General features: G+C 40.5%; 1 protein-coding gene across 12 annotated transcripts in view; it reads left to right on the top strand.

The window, feature by feature from the left end:
• The window catches only part of LRRC49 (leucine rich repeat containing 49), a 253,934-nt gene that overhangs the window by 192,727 nt on the left and 39,999 nt on the right, over positions 1-21,208 (top strand). For 10 of the 12 annotated variants that reach the window (XM_080663538.1, XM_080663543.1, XM_080663542.1 and 7 more), the window contains 2 exons: positions 13,635-13,872; positions 15,025-15,210. In XM_080663538.1, coding sequence (XP_080519664.1) covers positions 13,635-13,872; positions 15,025-15,210 — 424 coding nt within the window. The remainder of the gene's footprint in view (positions 1-13,634; positions 13,873-15,024; positions 15,211-21,208) is intronic. The other 2 variants (XM_080663549.1, XM_080663544.1) reach the window with 1 other exon arrangement.

Here is a 21,208-nt window from a genome sequence, read left to right as displayed (position 1 = left end):
TCACTAACTGCCCTACCAGCCTGGTCATAGGTAGCCATCTTGTGAGGGTGTGAGGGTTAATTTGCATATTACCTCTTTATTATATAGGATTCTCCCATTTTTGTCTTCCTAAAAGTTTAAAATTTGGCCTTTCATATTTTAGTCTTTTATTAAACACTTCATTTTTTAAATTTTTATTGATTTTGAGAGAGAGAGAAAGGGGGAGAGGGAGGGAAGGAGAGATAAAAGGAGAGAGGGATGGGGGGGAGAGAGTGAGAGAGAGAGAGAGAGAGAGAGAGAGATTTGTTGTTCCACTTATTTATTCATTCATTAGTTGACTCTGGTATGTCCCATGATCAGAGATAGAACCCGCAACCTTGTCGTGTTGGGATGACACTCAAACAAACTGAGCTACCTGACCAGGGCCTTCGTATTTTAGTATTTATTACATCCGACATTGATTTTTAAGTTTGAGGTTGAAATCTGATTTTGTTGTTCTCCCCCTACAGGAATAGCTGTTACCCTAGTGTTATTTATTGAGTATTCTTTCTTTTTCCCACTGATTGCAATGCTACTCTGCCTGGCTGTTTTATTGGTAGTGGGAGAGGTAGAGAGTCCAATTATAGATCTTCAATTAATGTCCTCGTGTTCAGTGTCACTTCTCACTCCCATCTTCCAACATATCTCTAAAACATTTGAATCATACTACTGGGCATTTTGGCTGCTATCTTTGTTGTTTCCAGGGCATATTCAAAGCTATAGTTTCCTTTGTGTTTCCTTATCACTCAACATTTTTCACTTTCCAGCATCCAGAAATTTGCTGAAACTTCTTGCTACAGATTGTCCCCCTCTTTGTAGTTGTTGGTTTGTTTGGTTTATACCATTTTAGTTACTTTATTGGGGTCTAAAAGGGAGAGGTTTCAAACACAATTGCTCAGTCTATTTTATCTGAAAGTACAAAGTGAAGTGTTTTAAATATTACAAGTTGTATTACTACATTATCTGCAAGTCTCTAAAAATATAATTAAATTTAATCTTTCTGGAAAGATACAAGCCTGGTTCTTTCTGAAGGTGGAAAGCTAGTCAGAGGGCCACAAAGTGTCCTCCTTGTAGTTCTGATTTGCTTTTTAAAAATATTACATAGGTTTTCCATTTTTAACAATCCCATTTATAGTCTTTAGTATTTCATAATGCCAAAAAGGTGGCTAATTCTTGTATTACAGTGTCTGTGACCTTTATCATATAGGTATGTAACTAAATGCCAGGAAACAAGTATCCATGAAAAAATTATAGGCACATTCAGGAAAGAAATTCCATAAAACTTTGCTATGTCCCATTCCTTATTTTACTATTTACTGTCCTTGGGACAGCTTTACAATAAAGGGACACATTGCAGGTTTCTTTCCCCTGCCAGAAACAGAAAAGTACTTGGTGTAATGTTTTCTTTGCTTACATTGGATGCGTGTAGGGAAGCTGGTTTATTTTTGGTCATTTCCTGTCTATGAACACTGTTATTTTAGCCAACACTACTATAATAAAATATAATGCATAAAATGAATTTCCACACCTACAAATGTTGTAATCGAAATCCATAAAGTACATTATTATAGGAATTAGCATCACTTATTCATTGGGAAAATAATCTTATGAAATATTTTAAGTTTTTCTGTTCTAACCAGGTATAGAAAGCCAAAAGATGTTTTCAAAATATGCCAAAAGAACCCATAATTATCTGAAATACTCTTTTTTACCATTTAAGAGTATATTCTCCTTTTAACCTGGTTTTCAGGGAGTCAACACTTAATTGCATTAAGTTAATCACCCTGTGCTTCATTAGGTATATAAATGTCTCATTACTATGCTGTGTAATTAATATACTATTGGATGTCAACTATAATTAATATATATGTATATATATACTAATCTCCCTATCTTAGAGTCCTTTACTAATCAAGAAGGCATAGAATATTTTTCTGATGAGTTCTTATATAAAGATTGAGTTGAATAAATAATCTTTGGACTTGGGATTAACCACTAATGATCTTGAAGAGAATTCCTATTTGATGGCAGACTATCCACTGTTATAGAAATAATATTTGAGTTGGGATATATCCATGGAAGTGTATTTGGCTTCATGGGAAAAAAAATTATAAAACATAGACCTTTTGTAGAAGATAATGGACCAGGTGACTCAGTCAACTGCTCTAAAACATTTGAATCATTCTTGATTCCTCCCTCTCCTGCATTCCCTGCAATCAATCACTAAGTCCTACTTTTTTTAATGTTAATCCTCACCTGAGGATATTTTTCCATTGATTTTTTAGAGAGGGGAGGAAGGGGAAGAGGCAGAGAGAGAGAAACATCGATGGGAGAGAGACACATCGATTGGTTGCCTCCCATATACACCCTGACCAGGGCCTGCAACTTAAATATGTGCCCTTGACTGGAATTGAACCTGGGACCCTTCAGTCTGCAGGCCAACACTCTATGCACTGAGCCAAACCTACTAGGGCACTAAGTCCCACTTTTATTTTCTCTTAAATATCTGGTTCTCTTCTTTTATTAATAGTAATCACTAAAATGTATTGAGCTAAGTATGGTTTAGATTATTTTTAGTCTCCATATAAACTTTGAAAAAATATGTATTAGGATCACCATTTTACATACCAGAAAACTGCAACTACAAAGAAATTAAATAATTTGCCCCCAAAGTCATGTTTATCAATGACATTCTAGGATTGAAACTAAGGTCTGTCTGATTATCTTGTCAATGCCATTTCCACCACACCATACCCTCTTTTTTATTATGCTTTTATATAGTCTAACACACTATTGCACTGAGCTTCCTACTAATCTCTGTTCATACAGCCTTTCCCTCCTACATCCTGCACAAAATGGACCAACCTGTCTCAAGTGGGTCCTTGTGATCAGAGACATATCTTATTCATCTTTGTATCCCTAACACTAGCATCTAGCTCCATGCATGGCACGTTAGTGGTGATTAAAACCTTGTGTTGAATATGTCCTATTACTTTTTTAAAAAATATATTTTATTGATTTTTTACAAGAGGAAGGGAGAGGGATAGAGAGCCAGAAACATCGATGAGAGAGAAACATCGATCAGCTGCCTCCTGCACACCCGCTACTGGGGATGTGCCCGCAACCAAGGTACATGCCCTTGACCGGAATTGAACCTGGGACCCTTGAGTCCACAGGCCGATGCTTTATCCACTGAGCCAAACCAGCCAGGGCTGTCCTATTACTTTTTATTTAAAAATCTTTTTTTGCTCATCAAACTTATAGGATAAAATCTGACTTTCCAGCTTCATCTTCAGCTACTGCTTCCTCCCATATGTTTCACTGTCCCATCCTATGTTGCAGTGTTCCAGCCATATTGAAATTGTTCTTAACTGAATGTTATACATAATTCGGCTTCTGTGCCTTTCTTTGTTCTGCTTTTTCTTACCCAAATTGTGCTTCCTCCTTCTACTTCTGATGTAATTCTATTAATCTTTCAAGGACCACTTCAAATGCTACCTCCTTTTGAAACCTGACTTCTCCCCTCTAGGAGAATAAATCATTCCTTCCTCTGTAATCCCAAAGCATATCATTTAAATATTCATTATTGACAATAAGCATGTTATATTAGAGTAATGTCTAAATTTATCATGCTCACCACCATCCATCCAGACTGAGATATCTTTAAGGGCAAATAGGTCTTAGTTTATTTTTTTATCCCCACTAGAGGCCCAGTACATGAAATTTGTGCACGGGGGAAGGGTGTCCCTCAGCCCAGCCTGAATCCTCTCCAATCCAGGACCCCTGAGGGGATGACCGACTGCCAGTTTATCGGACATCCCTCTTGCAATCCATGACCGCTGGCTCCTAACCACTCACCTGCCTACCTACCTGCCTGATCACCCCTAATCCCTCTGCCTGGCTGCCTGATCACCCCAACCGCCTCTGCCTGCCTGATTGCCCCTAACCCCTCTGCCTGCTTGCCTGATCACCCCTTAACCACTCTGCCTGCCTTCCTGATTACCCCTAACCACTCTGCCTGCCTGCCTGATTGCCCCTAACCACCTCTGCCTGCCTGCCTGATCACCCCTAACTGCTCTCCCTACCAGCCTGATCGCCCATAACTGCTGGCGTGATTGCCCCTAACTGCTCTCCCCTGCCAGCCTGATCGCCCCTAACTGCTCTTCCCTGCCGGCCAGAACACCCCTATCTGCTCTTCCCTGCTGGCCTGATTGCCCCTAACTGCTCTCCCCTGCTGACCAGATCGCCCCTAACTGCTCTCCCCTGCTGGCCTGATCACCCCTAACTGCTCTCCCCTGCCGACCTAATCCCACCCTAACTGCTCCCCTACCTGCCTGATCGCCCCTAACGGCCTCTGCCTTGGCCCCTGCCACCATGGCTTTGTCCAGAAGGACGTCTGGATGATGTCCAGTCTAATTAGCATATTACTCTTTTATTAGTATAGATGGCCTACACAATACCTAACACATAATAAGCTCTCCAGATTAACCTTTTTATTTGATGAGGTGAGGTAATTTCTATTGAGAAATTATATTCCATGTGTTTATTAAATGAATTCCAGAGTATGATTAGAGCATTTATATTTCTGAGATGATAGCCCAATAAAAGTGAAGAAAAATTTTGATATATCCAAAAACTTGTACATGATTTCTATATTGATTATCCTTATCAGTACAGATGATTTTGTTGCCCTTTACCATAATTCTTAGGCTACTATCTATCTATCGTGCCCCATATATAGTGAGTTTCCAGCAAATGTTTAGTGAATAAATATTCATATATATACTAGAGGCCCAGTGCATGAAATTCATGCACTTGGGGGGTCCCTCAGCCCGGCCTGCACCCTCTCGCAGTCTGGGAGCTCTTGGGGGATGTCCAACTGCCAACTTAGGCCCGCTTCCCCCAGACATTCTTAGCGCTACAGCGGAGGTGGGAGAGGCTCCTGCCACCAACACTGAGCTCGCCAGCCATGAGTCCAGCTTCTGGCTGAGCAGCACTCCCCCTGTGGGAGCACACTGACCACCAGGGGTCAGCTCCTGCATTTAGTATCTGTCCCTGGGTGATCAGTTCACATCATAGCAACTGGTCGTTTTGCCGTTTGGTCAATTTGCATGTTAGCCTTTTATGTCTGCGGGATCGGGCCAAAACCGGCTCTCCTACATCCCCCGAGGGGTCCTGGATTGTGAGAGGGTGCAGGCCAGGCTGAGAGACCCCAGTGTTGCATAATTGGGGCCAGGGAGGGACGTGGAAGGTTGGCCAGCCAGGGCGGGACCGCGGGAGGACTCCAGGGCATGTCCGGCTCATCTCACTCAATCCCAATCGGCCGGATCCCAGCAGCAAGCTAACCTAACCTACCAGTAGAGCTTCTGTCCCCTGGTGGTCAGTGCACGTCATAGCAACCGGTCAACCAGTTGACTATTGGCCCCCTGTGGTCAGTGCACATCATAGCGAGCGGCCTTAGCATATTATTAGCGGCCTTAGCATATTATTAGCATATTACGCTTTGATTGGTTGAACAGACGACTGGACACTTAGCATATTAGGCTTTTATTATGTAGGACTAGAGGCCCGGTGCACAAAATTGGTGCACTGGGTGGGGGGTCCTTCATCCCAGCCTATCCTCTCTCACAGTCTGGAAGCCCTCAGGGGATGTCCTACTGACGGCTTAGGCCCGCTTCCCACAGGGAGCGAGCCTAAGCCACAGTCTGGCCTCCCTCTGCGGGAGGCAACCAGGCAGATCTGGGGAAGGCGCCACCCCAATCACCCCACTGCTGCTGCCACTGCTGGCCGCCACAGCTGCCAAGGTGTTTTCATCAACACGGACTCCAATCCCTTCACCACAAAAAATGACAACTTTCTTTAGGCATTTTCAAGATGTCTATTTCATAGGAGATGACATTTCTTTTCTTTCTTTTTTTTTTTTTTTTTTATCCTCACATGAGGATATTTTCCCATTGATTTTTAGAGAGCATGGAAGAGAGAGGGAAAGACAGAGAGAAACATCAATGTGAGAGGCACACTTTGATTGGTTGCCTCCTGCATGAGCCCTGACCTGGGCCCCGGCTAGGGAGGAGCCTGCAACCTAGGTACATGCCCTTGATCAGAATCGAACCTAGCCCCCCTGCAGGTTTGTGTCTCTGCTTTGGCCTCAGCAGTCCAGCGCCATGGCCGCGGGGCTAGAGCTTGGGTCCAGCCCCTCTGCGGGTTTGTGTCTCCACTCCGGCTCCAGCAGCCCAGCGCCGTGGCCACAGGGCTGGGGCTGGGGGCTGGCTCCCCTGCAGGTTTGTGTCTTTGTTCCGGCCCCAGCAGCCCAGCGCCACAGCCGTGGGTCTGAGGCTGGAGGCCGTTACCCCCTACGGGTTGTTCTCTCCAGCTCCAGGGCCAGGCGCGGGCCGACCTGTCTGTTGTTTTCTCAGGCTCTGGGCCCACGCCTGGCCCCTCCTCCTGAGCTGGTCATGACCATTATGGCGTCCAGCCTAATTTGCATATTACCTCTTTATATGTATAGATTATATGTATAGATGTATATATGAATAAAAAAGATGTGGACTTATTACCAATCATACAAGGACAACTGAAAGGACAGTCCTCAACATAGAAACATTGCTTAGCAAACTTTCTATGTTATTTCTTATGGAACTCTCAGAGCACACCTTCTCTGAGGAACATATTCCTCTGTTCTGTATTGGCCAGAGGCTAAACTCAAGCCTCATTCAGAAAATAACTGAATGAGGTATCATATGACTTGTTTAACAGGTTCTATATTTCCTATTGAGAAAGATAAACCTACCTACAGCCCAGAAAACTTTCAATTTGTTTGTACTGAATGTCCATGTCAGATCTATATAAATTGGAGATTCCTTCTGCTTTGTTTTGTAACTATATGACTGTTTTTGCTGAATGTAGGCTTGCTTATTTTTTCACTTATTTTCCCAACAATTTGCTTGACAAAACTTTAAACAAAATAAATTATCCTTTTCTAATATTATACTTTTATTTTATAGTTTGTATTCTTTTTTACTTCCTTATATATGATGCTACCTATTTAATTTATTAAAAATTGTAATAAACATAATAAACAAATAGTGCTCCAAACTTAACGCTGTTCATGTGGAAGACACTACTAAAGAAGACACAAGTACTTGCAATAAGAAGTACTATCTTCCATAGAGATAGAGAAATAAATGGGCAAATCTAGTTGTCTAAAATAAAATTCACATACACATTTTATGTATAGTTTTGTGCAGTGTCCTAATATGAATGGGACTGCTTTTCTACTTGAGCCATTTTTTAACCAAAACAAAATAAGCTAAGTAATGCAAAGTGTTAAAATACAGTATAAAGATATAAAAACAGACATACTAATTCTAATTAGGAATGTAATTATGATGTTACATTTTTATAGTCCACGATTATGTTTAGGAAATTACACAAACATAGATCACTGATTTGAATGAAATGCATAAATCTGTAGCAAAGGTTTATATTTACAAAAATAAATTACCAAAGAATGCCCAAAATTAATGTTTATTCCACATTTGTGTCATATTCTTGGAGTCTTCATCAATGTTATATGAAGAAAAAAACAAATGAAACACTAAAATCGAATCACTAATATGATCAAATAGGGAAACAAATAAATTAAAATCTAGCAGCCATCAGCAAGAATGTCCAAGACAAGGGTGTAAAACAAAACAAAGGAAATTGCTAGAAAACTGTCTCCATCATACTCTTTCAAACCAGTAAAATATACTCCTCCATACAATGGAACATAAACAGTATACTTTTCCTGTAAGGCTTAGAAATACAAGTTCTTTTTTAATCTTATGAATGGGTAAATTGTGTTTGTAAGCTATTACTGAGTGGGCCAGGAACACATTTATGGATTCTGGGGACAATGTGTACTGTAATTCTTTGATTGTGATAAGTGGACACTCTAAAAGAATTGTTTTTTAATTAATACAAAAGTGCAAGACAAAGACAAATGTGACTTCTCTTTTATCTTAGCAACATTTAGATGAAAATCAAATTTAAATGCAGTCCACTCTGCTTTTGAAAGGCTGTGTTTCAGCTCCCCAATCTCAATTGCTTGATCCAGTTTCCTATGAGAATACTCAGAAGGTGTCTCTTTTTAAACAACAGACCTCTTTTTAGTGGTGGAGCTGCTCTTAGTAGTAGCTGCATCTGTAAGGGACTATTATCTTTGGAGGAAGTCCTAACCTTTCCTGGTGTACCCTCCCTATATATGTAATAGCTTCTCCATATTCACATTCAGTAATCCATTTTGCTATCTTATCACCTTTAGCTCTAACATTAACAACAGCTTTACTGTAGTCATCAAAAGATTCTCCAGCCCTACCTTGTTTGGCTCAGTGGATAGAGCTTCAGCCTGCAGACTGAGGGTATCCTGGGTTTGATTCCTGTCAAGGGCACATGCAGGGTTTCAGGCTCGATTCCCAGTAGGGGGTGTGCAGGAGGCAGCCAATCAATGATAGTCTCTCATCATTGATGTTTCTATCTCTTTCTCACTCTCCCTTCCTCTCTGAAATCAATAAAAATATTTTTTTATAAAAAGGATTCTCCAGTAAGTCATGTCAGTGTCTCTAGCCAAAAGCATTTGAGGACATTTTGTGTCTGCTGTTTTTTCAATGTACTTAGCCATTGTCCTCCACATTTGCTTCTATCATCTTCCCACATAAGCTCAATACTCCTCTGAAAAAGTAAGTAGTCACAGCCAGACATTAAATTACTAGACAACTCGATATGGTTGTAGAAGAGCCCAAAAGTCTTCAACTTAGAAATCAAACTCAAAGATCAGCCAATGGTTGGCTTGTTTTGTCATTTTTCAAAAAACCAGAGAGCCCATCTGTTCTGTAAAGGATGTTTAGTATAGTTTTGTGGGTTAGCAACCTCCTGGTTAAATTCTGTTTCTCTTCTGTAGGTGGGGGATTAGGACTAGGAGTGGTTTCCAGTTACACAGTTGCCATCTTAGATTGGTTTTAAACTTTTAATCACATGGACAAAGAAAAGCAAGATACTTTCAAATATCCTATATAATAAAGAGCTAATATGCTAATGGTCATGCTGCCCTCATGCTGTAACAACCAATCAGCAGGAGGCTGCATACGCAGCCGGTGTGCACGTGTGGGCGGGGCTGCGTGCATTGCTAGGTACGCATGAGTGGGCAGGGACTTGACTCTGGAGGACTTGACCGGAGGCATGAGTGGGTTTCTGGGTCCCGCCAGCGCGGGGGGTGGTTTTCTTAGTTCCGCTCAAGGCTACAAAGCTTCAATTATAGAAGATAAATAAATCCCAGATACCAGGGCCTCCGATTGGGTTGCCAGGGGGCGTGGCCGGCCTGCAAACCACCACAGGCCCCTCGCCCAGGCCACCCCATGCCCCAAGGGAACCCCCACCCTGATCCGGGACACCCTTCAGGGCAAACCAGCCAGCCCCCACCTGTGCACCAGGCCTCTATCCTATCTAATCCTATCTAATAAAAGAATAATATGCAAATTGACCATCACTCCAACACACAAGATGGTTGTCCCCATGTGGTCAAAGATGGCTGCCCCCATGTGGACACGAGATGGCCGCCACAAGATGGTCAGCAGGGGAGGGCAGTTGGGAGGGACCAGGCCTGCAGGGGAAGCAGTTAGGGGTGACCAGGCCGGCAGAGCAGGGCAGTTAGGGGCAAACAGGCTGGCAGGGGAACAGTTAGGCATCAATCAGGCTGGCAGGGGAGTGGTTAGGGGGTGATCAGGCTGGCAGGCAGAAGCGGTTAGGGGCAATCAGGAAGGCAGGCAGTCGAGCAGTTGGGAGCCAGCAGTCCTGGATTGTGAGAGGGATGTCCGGCTGCCCGATCCCGGTAGGATCGGGCCTAAACAGGCAATCAGACATCCCTCGAGGGGTCCCATATTGGAGAGGGTGCAGGCTGGGCTGAGGGACACCCCCCTCCATGCACGAATTTCGTGCATCGGGCCTCTAGTATAAAATAACACCACTTCTCAAAGGATTTACTCATGTTTTTGGTACATATCTCTGATTTCCCATCATTTTTACATTAAAATACACTTCTTTTGCTGAGAATCATGGCCATCAAGCATCATTCCATCAACTACCTACTTTTTTTTGGCTTCCTTGACATTACTTTTTCATTATTTGCCATTGCCTCAGCTGAGAATAATTTTCAATAATCCTGTGTCTGTATCACTAATTCTGCCTCTTTGCTCAAAACACAGCTTATGGTTGGAAATACTTTATAAAATGTAATAGATACTCATAAAAAAAAAAAAACTTCCTAATTGTCTCACTTCATTAATTCACTTGAGAAATATTATTGAGCACATGCGCTAGGAGCTGTGTTAGATGCTGGTTCTACTACAGTGAATATGACCAAGTTTGAGCCCTGAAGGATCACCGTATTTTGTGATAGAGACAGACAAGTCAACGGTAATTGCTGTGCAAGGTGCGAAGTGCTATAACAGGGGCATCCTTTTCATCAAGCATTCATTATTTTAATGGCAGTGAAATGTAACTTCTATCCTTTTTCTTATTACAGAAATGATTATATGCTCTATATAACTCAATACAAATGTATCATACAAAGCACAATTTGAGGAACTCTCAATTCTCATCTTGTTTTTGTACCTTTATAGGATTCTCATATAGCATTATTCATATACTAATGCTCATTGAATGTTTGATTATCCTATGTAATAAAACCCTAATATGCAAATCAACCAAACGGCGGAATGACCGGTCACTATGACGTGCACTGACAACCATGGGGCAGACGCTCAACACAGGAGCTGCCCCCTGGTGGTCAGTGTGTTCCTACAGGGGAAGGCTGCTCAGCCAGAAGCTGGGCTCATGCCTGGCGAGTGCAGTGGAGGTGGCAGGAGCCTCTCCCACCTCCGCTGCAGCGCTAAGGATGTCTGGGGGAAGCGGGCCTAAGCTGGCAGTTACTGGTTTTCAATCAGTGTGCCACAAGAATTTTTAAAATATGCAATACGTGACTACTTAGGGCACTGACCTCTTTTCCCTTAGATTGTCAAATAAAAAAATGACAACAGCCAACACAATAGCCATCCAGTGTGAATAAATCAAAATTATACCTATTTATTTGCCAGTTTGGAAAAAATATATTTTTAGTGTGCTTCAGAATTTTAGTAATAAGTTTATATGTGCCAGGAGATGAAAAAGGTTGAAAATTGCTGGTGGCTCTGATATACATTCACATAAGTCTAGTAAAACTTGATAAACCAATATGATGATGGTTTTTCAGCTTTATCTTGCAACAGCACCATTATACACATTTTTAAGGTCTTTAACAATGCATTTATTCAATATACATTGTGAAAAACCCATTACTAGGCCCCAGGCCCCCAAATATGAAAAAATGTAGTCTTTAGCCTTGAGGAACTCACTGTCTGATAGAGGTGACAAAATTGCAGACATGTAATTATGGTGCAGTATGAGAAGTGATGTATTGGAAGAGTGTGCAAAAGTCCATAGAAGCACAAATGGGAGCAAAGCACTAATATTAATAAGGGCAAATCTGAAAGTAAAAGTGCCAGAATGAAAACACATGGAACAAAAGCTAAACATTGTTTAGATTGGAAAAAAACAGAACATTTGAGTTGAATCAAGCTATTTCTTTTCTTCTCTGGCTATCATTTAAGTAATCTTTACAGAAAATGTGGCTCCTACTTTGAAAATAGTAACAACTTTCATATTGTGTTGTGTATGTGAGGTGATTTTGTATATGTACACATTAATAAGTAATGGATTATTTTTCATCATTTCTTATTTTAAAATGGGGAAGAAATCTTGATTAATTTTACTACTTATAAATGTAGTATACACATGCAAAATTTTAAACAACACTAAAGTATTCAAAAATAGAAAGTCCAAGTTACCCTTTAACCCAACTTCTGAGAGATTAACTATTGTTAAGAGTTATTTTATGTCTTATCAAGTGTTTTATAAATTTACTGGAGGCCCGATGCAAGAAAAGTCATGCACTGGAGCGGGGCGGTCCCTCAGCCTGGCCTGCCCCCCTCACAGTCTGGGAGCCCTCAGGGGCGGGAGGTGACCCCGTGATCAGGGGAAGGTGATGCCCCCATCACATCTCTGCTGCTGCCACTGCAGGCAGCGCAAGCCTCGGCCGGCCCTGGTTACCTGAGCTTCAGGTGGCCCTGGGTGGCCAGGCAGCCACCATTTGAGGCTTGCTTGCATCTCAGGCCAGCCCTGGGCAGCTGGGCAGCCAACAGCCGAGGCTTGCCTGTGCCTTGGGCCAGCCCTGGGTGGCTGGGCAGCTGCCATCCGAGGCTTACTTACGCCTTGGGCTGGCCCTGGGTAGCTGGGGGGCTGAGAGGACTGGGGGACTCTGGAGGCAGGCACGCGGAGTGGCTGAGGGGACTGGGTGCCACCATCTTGTGGCTGTGCATGCCGCCATCTTTGAGGATGTGGCATTCAATTAGCATATTCTCTTTTTATTGGCTGTGGGTGCCGCCATCTTTGCAACAACTTGAGGGTCAATTAGCATATTCCCTCTTAATTAGATAGGATTTTTACTAAGGGCTTAGTGCACGAATTCGTGCACCTTGAAAGGAACTGTGGGCCATGAGGCTGCTGTAGGCAGCAGGTGCAAGTGTCAGCGCTGGCTGAGAGTGCACCGCCGCTCACCTGCCCCATCATCCTGCCACAGCCGATGCGCGCCATGTTCTGTGCACACCCCCTGGTTGTCAGCTCACATCATAGCGACAGGTTGTTCATTTGTTCGTTTCCAGTTGTTCTGCCATTCGGCCTATTTGCATATTAGCCTTTTATTTTATAGGATAAGATATTATATGGTTCTTGGTATAGAAAAGGTGTTTTGTAAAATGTGTGTGTGTGGGTTTTTTTCCAGCTGGACAGTGGAATACTTTATAGATTACAAAAATCTATTTATATTGCCATGAAAACATCTATGATACATTAAATGGATTGCTTTCAAACTAAATAGAATATCAATTATTTTTCATTGACATAAAAAATTTGGGTTTAAAGCCTGTTAATTTTTATGCACATGTGCCTCTTTTTGATTTAAAATATAGGGTGTCCCAAAAAATGTATACACACACTTTGAATAATTAATTATAAAGGCAGTGTTTGTTAAAATACATTTCATTTTCAAAATTTATCTATCAGCTGTTAAAAGTGTATATACATTCTTTGAGACACCCTGTATATGAATAGAAGAGGAGAGGAGGGTAGAACTGGATTGAAGGAATTAGTCAAAGAACATATATGCATAACCCATAGACACTGACAACAGTGTGGTGATAGCCAGAGGGAAAAGGGGGTGGGGACTGGGTGGAGGCAGGCAAAGGGGGTGGGAGAAAATGGAACATCTGCAATAGTGTCAACAATAAAAATAAAATATATATGACTAGAAGATATAAAACTTCCAGATATTCTATTGAAAATTAGTCTTTGGTACTCTGTGTTTAATTATTTAAATGAAAAAGTGAATATAGAATTTTAAATACCTTTTCCAACAGGTCTTTATAGTCTGTTATTTACTTTGCATGATAAGACTATCATTTAAAATTGTATGTTGGCTTTTCCAGGTCTCTGGACTCAGTACTCACCAATGCTTTACAAGCCTTATCTGTCACAGACACGCACCTTGTTGATGTGGATGGGGACACACTTTCCCTGTATGGCTCAGGAGCACTGGAATCTCTAGATCGGAATTGGAGCATTCAAACAGCAGGAATGGTGACAACAGTGTCCTTCACTTTCATAGAATTTGATGAAATCGTCCAAGTGCTTCCCAAATTGAAGATGAAGTTCCCTAATTCTCTGGTAAGTATTTACTTTTAGTAGTTTATTTGAATCATTCTCAGTCATGACTTGTATGTTTAGGCTAAACACCTGTTTTAAACTCTTATTTATGGAGTTTCTATCTGGCAGGGAGTCTAAGCTTTTGTGTTAATTTTATGGACCTGGGATTTAAATTATTATTTATAAATGCCCTTGCAGCTTTCAGTTAATATTGGAAATTATCTGTCTAGAAAATGATTCTTTATGGAGTATAAAGAACTAATATAATTTTATTCAACTTGTTTATTTCTACTTTGTAAAGAAGCATTCAACAGGACCTCACCTGACCATATATTATATATTCATTTATTGTACCTGGTGTTATTGGGACATGTACATTTTAACATAATGTTCATAGTAGTCCCCTAGCAACATATAAAATGATTACTTTGAGAGTTAGACTTTTCCAGTTATGGTATTATTGTATTATTTATTGGTATACTTTTGAGAAACTGTCATTTATATGTATTCTTTCTTGAGTTATTATTGTTATGTTATTCTCTGTTAGGCCTTTTTTAAGTTGTTTTTCCTCATATCAGTCTCCCTAAATAAGATAGATAGAAGTGAAGATAGTATGTTTAGAAAAGAACATCCAATTTCACAGACAGAACACTTACAATAGCCTTTCAGTTTTTGTGACTTAATGTTCCTGTAGCCAGTTTAACTAGCCTGCACATTAATTGGCAAGATGCAGGTATAACACCTAACTACTAGTTCTCTCAGAAGCATTGTGAACCCTACATTTATAAAATTCTTAAAATTTTAATTTTAATGATTTCTTTGTAGTTTTAATTTTAGCAAAAAGTATATACAATTCATTGTAATGAGTTATTGTGTTTATGTAATTTTTAAGGATCTTAGTTTGTTAATAAATGGGGGGATGTCCTTTGCAGAAGGGAAATCATTTTGAATCCAATATTGGATGGATTAATGGAGTTCATCAATGATGTATTAGATGGATTAAAGGTAGGTAAGGTTTAGTAGATTCAGTTGACTTAATGTAATTGAAAACATTAGCTAAGCCTAAAGTTTACAGATTTACTTAGGGAATAATTAGTGAAATTTAAATGTAACTATTTTAAGATCGTTAAATTTAATGGTCAGCTTTTTTGTGTGTGTGTTTTATTATTGCAGCACCTTAAATTCAAGGAAACAAATCTTGCAATGCTACAACAGTTTAACGCATTAGCACAACTCCATCGTATTGACCAGTTGACAATTGATCCTCAAGGAAATCCAGTTGTCAGTTTTACACTCTGGAAATACTATGTACTATTTAGGCTGAGCCATTTTAATATGCAGAAAATAAATGGGACAGAGGTAAGCCTAACACTAAGTCACTGTGTAACGAAAAGGTTCATTTTTAAGGGAAATGGTCATACAGATGGTCAGGAATTTAAGTAACCATGTTGGAACTTTTGAGAAATATTGTAGTTGTTTTTCCCCAAATCTTGACAGTTAAAATGTCAAAAAGCTAAAAACAATTTATCCTAAATCTTCTAAAGCACTAGAAAATTTTGAAAATAAAATAGTAACCAGGTCATGATGAATAGTAAATACTTTTACTATTGTTTGTAAGCATTCAGAGATGTAAAAAGTTGGTAGGTTGACAGTTAAAAAAGAAAAAAAAGAAGCTGTGTGGCTCAGTGGTTGAGCATTGACCCATGAACCAAGAGGTCACTGGTTCGATTCCCAGTCAGGGCACATGCCTGGCTTTCAGACTTGATCCCCAGTAGGAGGCATGCAAGATTCATCTAATTGATGATATTTCTCTCTCATCAAAGTTTCTACCTCTCTCCATTCATGATCTTTGTATTTTTTTAGTTAAATCTCTATTGTTGAAAGTATTACATATGTCCACCTTCCCCTCCCCCAATGACCCCTTCTAGCCCCCTCACCCCCACATCAGGCCTTCACATTATTGTCTGTGTCCATAGGTTATGCATTATGCATACAAGTTCTTTGGTTGATCTCTTCCCACCCAACCACCCACTCACCCCCGCCTTCCCTCTGAGATTCCACAGTCTGTTCCGTGCTTCTGTGTGTCTGGATCTATTTGTTTATCAGTTTATTTTGTTCATTATATGAGTGAGATCATGTGATACTTGTCTTTCTCTGACTGGCTTATTTCACTTAGCATAATACTCTCCAGGTCCCTCCATGTTGTGTCAAAGGGTAAGAGATCCTTCTTTTTTACAGCTGCATAGTATTCCATTGCGTAAATGTACCACAGTTTTTTTTAGCCACTCATCTACTGATGGGCACCTGGGCTGTTTCCAGATCTTAGCTATTATAAATTACGCTGCTATGAACATAGGGATGCATATATTCTTTCTGATTGGTGTTTCGGCTTTCTTAGGATATCTTCCTAGAAGTGGGATCACTGGGTCAAATGGCAGTTCCATTTTAATTTTTTGAGGAAACAGCATATTGTTTTCCATAATGGCTGCTCCAATCTTCATTCCCACCAGCAGTGTACTAGGGTTCCCTTTTCTCTTTGTCCTTGCCAGCACTTATTTCATGATTTGTTGATGGTAGGTATTCTGACTGACAGGTGTGAGGTGATACTTCATTGTTATTTTAAGGTGTTTTTTTTTTAGTTTTACCATTTTTTTTGTAATTCTCTATTGTTGAAAGTATTACATATGTCCCTTTTTCCTTCATTGACCGCCTCCAGCCCACCCCCCCTCTTGCCCCAGGCCTTCAGTACCCTATTGTCCATGTTCATGGGTTATACATATATGCATACAAGGTCTTCGGTTGATTACCCCCCCCCCACTGACCCTCCCCCACCTTCCCTCTGAGATTCTGCACTCTGTTTCATGCTTTTATGTCTCTGAATCCATTCCATTCATCAGTTTATATATTTAGATTCCACATATGAGTGAAGTCATGTGATACTTGTCTTTCTCTGACCAACTTATTTCACTTAACATGATAATCTCCAGGTCCCTCCATGCTGTCTCAAAGGGTAGGAGATTCATCTTTTTTTTTATTGCTGCCCAGTATTCCATGGTGTAAATGTACCACAGCTTTTCTATCTATTCATAGCTGTTTCCATATATTAGCTATTATAAATTGTACTGCTATGTACATAGGAGTGCATACATTCTTTCTGATTGGTGCATCGAGTCTCGTAGGATATATTTCTAGAAGTAGGATCACTGAGTCAAATGGCAGTTCCATATTTAATTTTTGAGGAAACTCCATTCTGTTTTCCATAATGGCTGCACCAATCTGCATTCCCATCAACAGTGCACTAGGGTTCCCTTTTCTCCATATCCTCACCAGCACTGGTCATTTGTTGATTTATTGATGGTAGCCATTCTGACAGGTGTTAGGTGATACTTCATTGTTGTTTTAATTGGCATATCTCTGATGATCAGTGACTTTGAGCATTTTTTTCATATGTGTCTTGGCCATCTAATTACCACCTTTGGAGAACTAAGTACTTTGCCCATTTTTTAATTGGATTGTTTGTCTTCCTCTTGTTAAGTTGTATGAGTTCCTTATATGTTTTGATATTAACCACTTATCAGATGTGTCATTGGAAAATATGTTCTCCCATACAATGTGTTCCCTTTTCATTTTGTTGTTGGTTTCTTTTCCTTGGCAGAAACTTTTTATTTTGATGTAGTCCCAATTGTTTATTTTTTTCTTAGTTTCCTTTGCCATAGGAGATGTATCCATAAACATATTCCTCTGAGAGATGTCTGAGATTCTGCTTCATATGGTTTCTTGTAGGATTTTTATGGTTTCACCACTTACATTTAAGTCTTATTCATTTTGAGTTTATTCTTGTGTATGGTGTAAGTTGGTCTAGTTTCATTTTTTTGCATGTACCTGTCCAATATTTCCAACATCATTTATTGAAGTATCAGTCTTGATTCCATTGTATGCTCTTGCCTCCTTTGTCAAATACTAATTGAGCGTAATGAATTGGGTTGATTTCTGGAGTCTCTGCTCTATTCCATTGATCTATATGCCTGTTCTTGTGCCAGTACCTGGCTGTTTTGATTACAGTAGCTTTGTAGTATAACTTGAAATCTAGTATTATTATCCCTCCGACTTTGTTCTTTTTTCTCAGGATTGCTGTGGCTATTCTGGGTCTTTTTTTTGTTCCATATAAATTTTGGAATATTTGTTCTAGATCTGTGAAATATGCTGTTGGTATTTTAATAGGGATTGAATCTATAGATTGCTTTGGGTAGTATGCACATTTTAATGTTGTTAATTCTACCAATCCATGAACATGTTATATTCCACTACTTGTATATATCTTTTTTCCTTTATTGATTAAGGTATTATAAATGTGTCATCATCCCCCCATTGCCTCCCACCCCCCAATCCTGCCCTCACCCTCACCCCCTGTTGTCTGCGTCCACTGGTTATGCTTATTATATACATGCATAGAAGTCCTTTGGTTGATCTTTCTGCTTTACCCCCTTCCTCCCCTACCTTCCTTCCCTCTGAGGTTTCAGCATTTGATTGATGCTTCTCTGTCTCTGGATCTGTTTTTGTTCATTGGTTTATGTTTATCATTACTATCCACAAATGAGTGAGATCATGTGATATTTATCTTTCTCTGACTGACTTATTTCACTTAGTATAATGCTCTCCAGCTCCATCCATGCTGTTGCAAATGGTAGGAGTTCCTTCCTTTTCACAGCAGTATAGAATTCCATTGTGCAGATGTACCAAAGTTTTTTAATCCACTCATCTGCTGATGGGCACTTAGGCTGATTTTCTTGTATTTTGAGGTAGGCCTGTAGAGCTATAAACTTCCCTCTCAGGACTGCTTTCATTGTGTCCCATAGGATTTGCAATGTTGTGTTTTTATTGTCATTAGTCTCCAGGATGTTTTTAATTTCTTCTTTGATCTCATTGATAATCCAATCATTGTTTAGCATGCTATTCAGCTTTCAAGTGTTAGAATTTTTTGGAATGTTTTTATTGTAGTTTATTTCTAATATTATGCCATTGTGGTCTGAAAAAATGCTTGATATGATTTCAATCTTTTTGAATTTGGGGAGACTTTGCTTGTGACCCACTATGTGGTCTATTTTTGAAAATGTCCCATGTGCACTTGAGAAGAACGTATATTCCGTGGCTTTGGGGTGAAATGTTCTGAAGATGTCAATTAGGTCCATCTGATCTAGTGTGTCATTTAGAATTGCTGTTTTTTTGCTGATTTTTTTCTAGAGGATTTATTCAGTGATGTGAGTGGTGTATTAAAGTCTCCTACTATGATGGTATTGTTGTCGATCTCTCCCTTGATATCTTCCAGGAGATTTTTTATGTATTTGGGTGCTCCTGTATTGGGTGCATATATGTTTACCAGGGTTATATCTTCTTGTTGAATTGCTCCCTTTAGTATTATGTAGTGGCCTTCCTTATCTCTTATTGTGGCCTTTACTTTGAGGTCTATTTTATCAGAGATAAGTATCGCAACCCCAGCTTTTTTCTCATTTCCATTTGCCTGAAAAATGTTTTTCCATCCCTTTGCCCTCAGTCTGTGTGAATCCTTTGCTCTGAGGTGGGTCTCTTGTAGACAGCAAATATATGGGTCATATTTTCCTATCCATTCAGCTACCCTATGTCTTTTGCTTGGTGCATTTAATCCATTTACGTTTAATGTTATTATTGACAAGTACATGTTTGTTGTCATATTTTTCCTTAGTGTTTGTGTTTCTTCTTGCCTTTCTCTTTCTTCTTTTTACAGCAGTCCCTTTAGCATTTCTTGCACTGCTGGCTTGGTAGTTATAAACTCTCTTAGCCCTGTTTTGTCTGTGAAGCTCCTGATTCCACCTTCAATTTTGAATGATAGCCTTGCTGGGTATAGTATTCTTGGATTCAGTCCCTTGCTTTGCATCACTTTGTACATTTCATTCCATTCCCTTCTGCCCTGGTGTGTTTCTGTTGAGAAATCAGTTGATATTCTAATGGGAGGTCCCTTGTAGGTAACTTTTTCTCTCTGGCAGCCTTTAAGATTTTTACTTTGTCGTTGATGTTTGCCAATTTAAATATGATGTATCTTGGTATTGGTCTTTTTGGGTTCATCTTGTTTGGGACTCTTTGTGCTTTTTTGACTTACATAGGTTTTATTCTTGCCAATATCAGGGAAGTTTTCTGTCATTATTGCTTCAAACAGGTTTTCTATTTTTTGCTTCTCTTCCTCTCCTTCCGGTACCCATATTATGCGGATGTTGTTTTGTTTAGTGTTGTCCCAAAGCTCCCTTTGGCTCTCCTCTTGCTTTTTAAATTTTCTTTCCAGTTGCTGCTGTGTTTGTGTGTTTTTTCGTACATTGTCTTCTAACTTGCTGATGCGGTCCTCAGCCTCTTCTAGTCTACTATTTAAGCCTTTCATTGTGTTCTTTATTGCACTATGTCATTCTTCATTTCTTCTTGGTTCCTTTTCAGGTTGGTGACATTCTCATTCAGCTCCTTGTAATTCTCATTGAGTTGTGTGTATTTGTCATCCAGCTGTTTGAGCATACTTATAACCATTACTCTGAATTCTTTCTCTGACATGTTCCTTGCCTCCATTTCATTTAACTCCCTTTCTGGTGATTCCTCTTTTTTTTTTCCTTTGAGGATTGCTTTTTTGTCTCCCCATGTTTTGCTGTAATGTTGTAATTGTTTCTGTGTCCTAGATCTGACTGCTTTGCTACCCAGGTTCTTTTGGTGATGGAGCTAGTGGTGTGATCTCTCAGGTCTCCTGGGCTTGGTAATCTAGCATAGCTCCCTACTTGAGCTATTTGGGTTCTCTTGACATAGACCTGCGAGCTAGAAAGGTGCAACTGCCGTGTCCAGAAGTCATCAACCAGGGAGTAGGATGTCCCATTTTTTGCTGCCTTGCACCCTTGGTTGAAATCACGCATGCCCAGTGGGGTTTCACAGAGGCACTCAGGAGCCATCTGTCGGGGTGGTGGGGCTCAGGAGGCCTGCGCTCTGGAAAGGCGCAACTGTAGTGTCCAGAGTTCTGTAGCTGTGGGGTGGGAAGACTCAATTTTTGCTGCTCCCTCCATGGTTGGATACACATGCACCCAGTGGCAGCTCAGAGGGGCACCCTTGGTGATTTTGCCAGTGCGGCACACTGATGCACTTTGAAGGGCCCTGACACTGAAGCCATGTGATCGAGGTGTCTGTGGGCTGCTATCCAGGAAGAGGGAATTCAGAGTTTCTATGGCCCTGGCAGTATGCCCTTGTTTGGATAAGAGCGTGCCCAGTGGGGGCTCACAGCGGCACCCAAGAGCGGCCTATGGAGTGATGGGCTCAGGAGCCCTGCGCTCTGGAAAAGCGTGACTGTGGTGGTGTG

Source organism: Plecotus auritus (assembly GCF_963455305.1).
Source record: "Plecotus auritus genome assembly, chromosome: 1".
Lineage (NCBI taxonomy): Eukaryota > Metazoa > Chordata > Mammalia > Chiroptera > Vespertilionidae > Plecotus > Plecotus auritus.
This window is presented reverse-complemented; position numbering and strand designations above follow the sequence as displayed.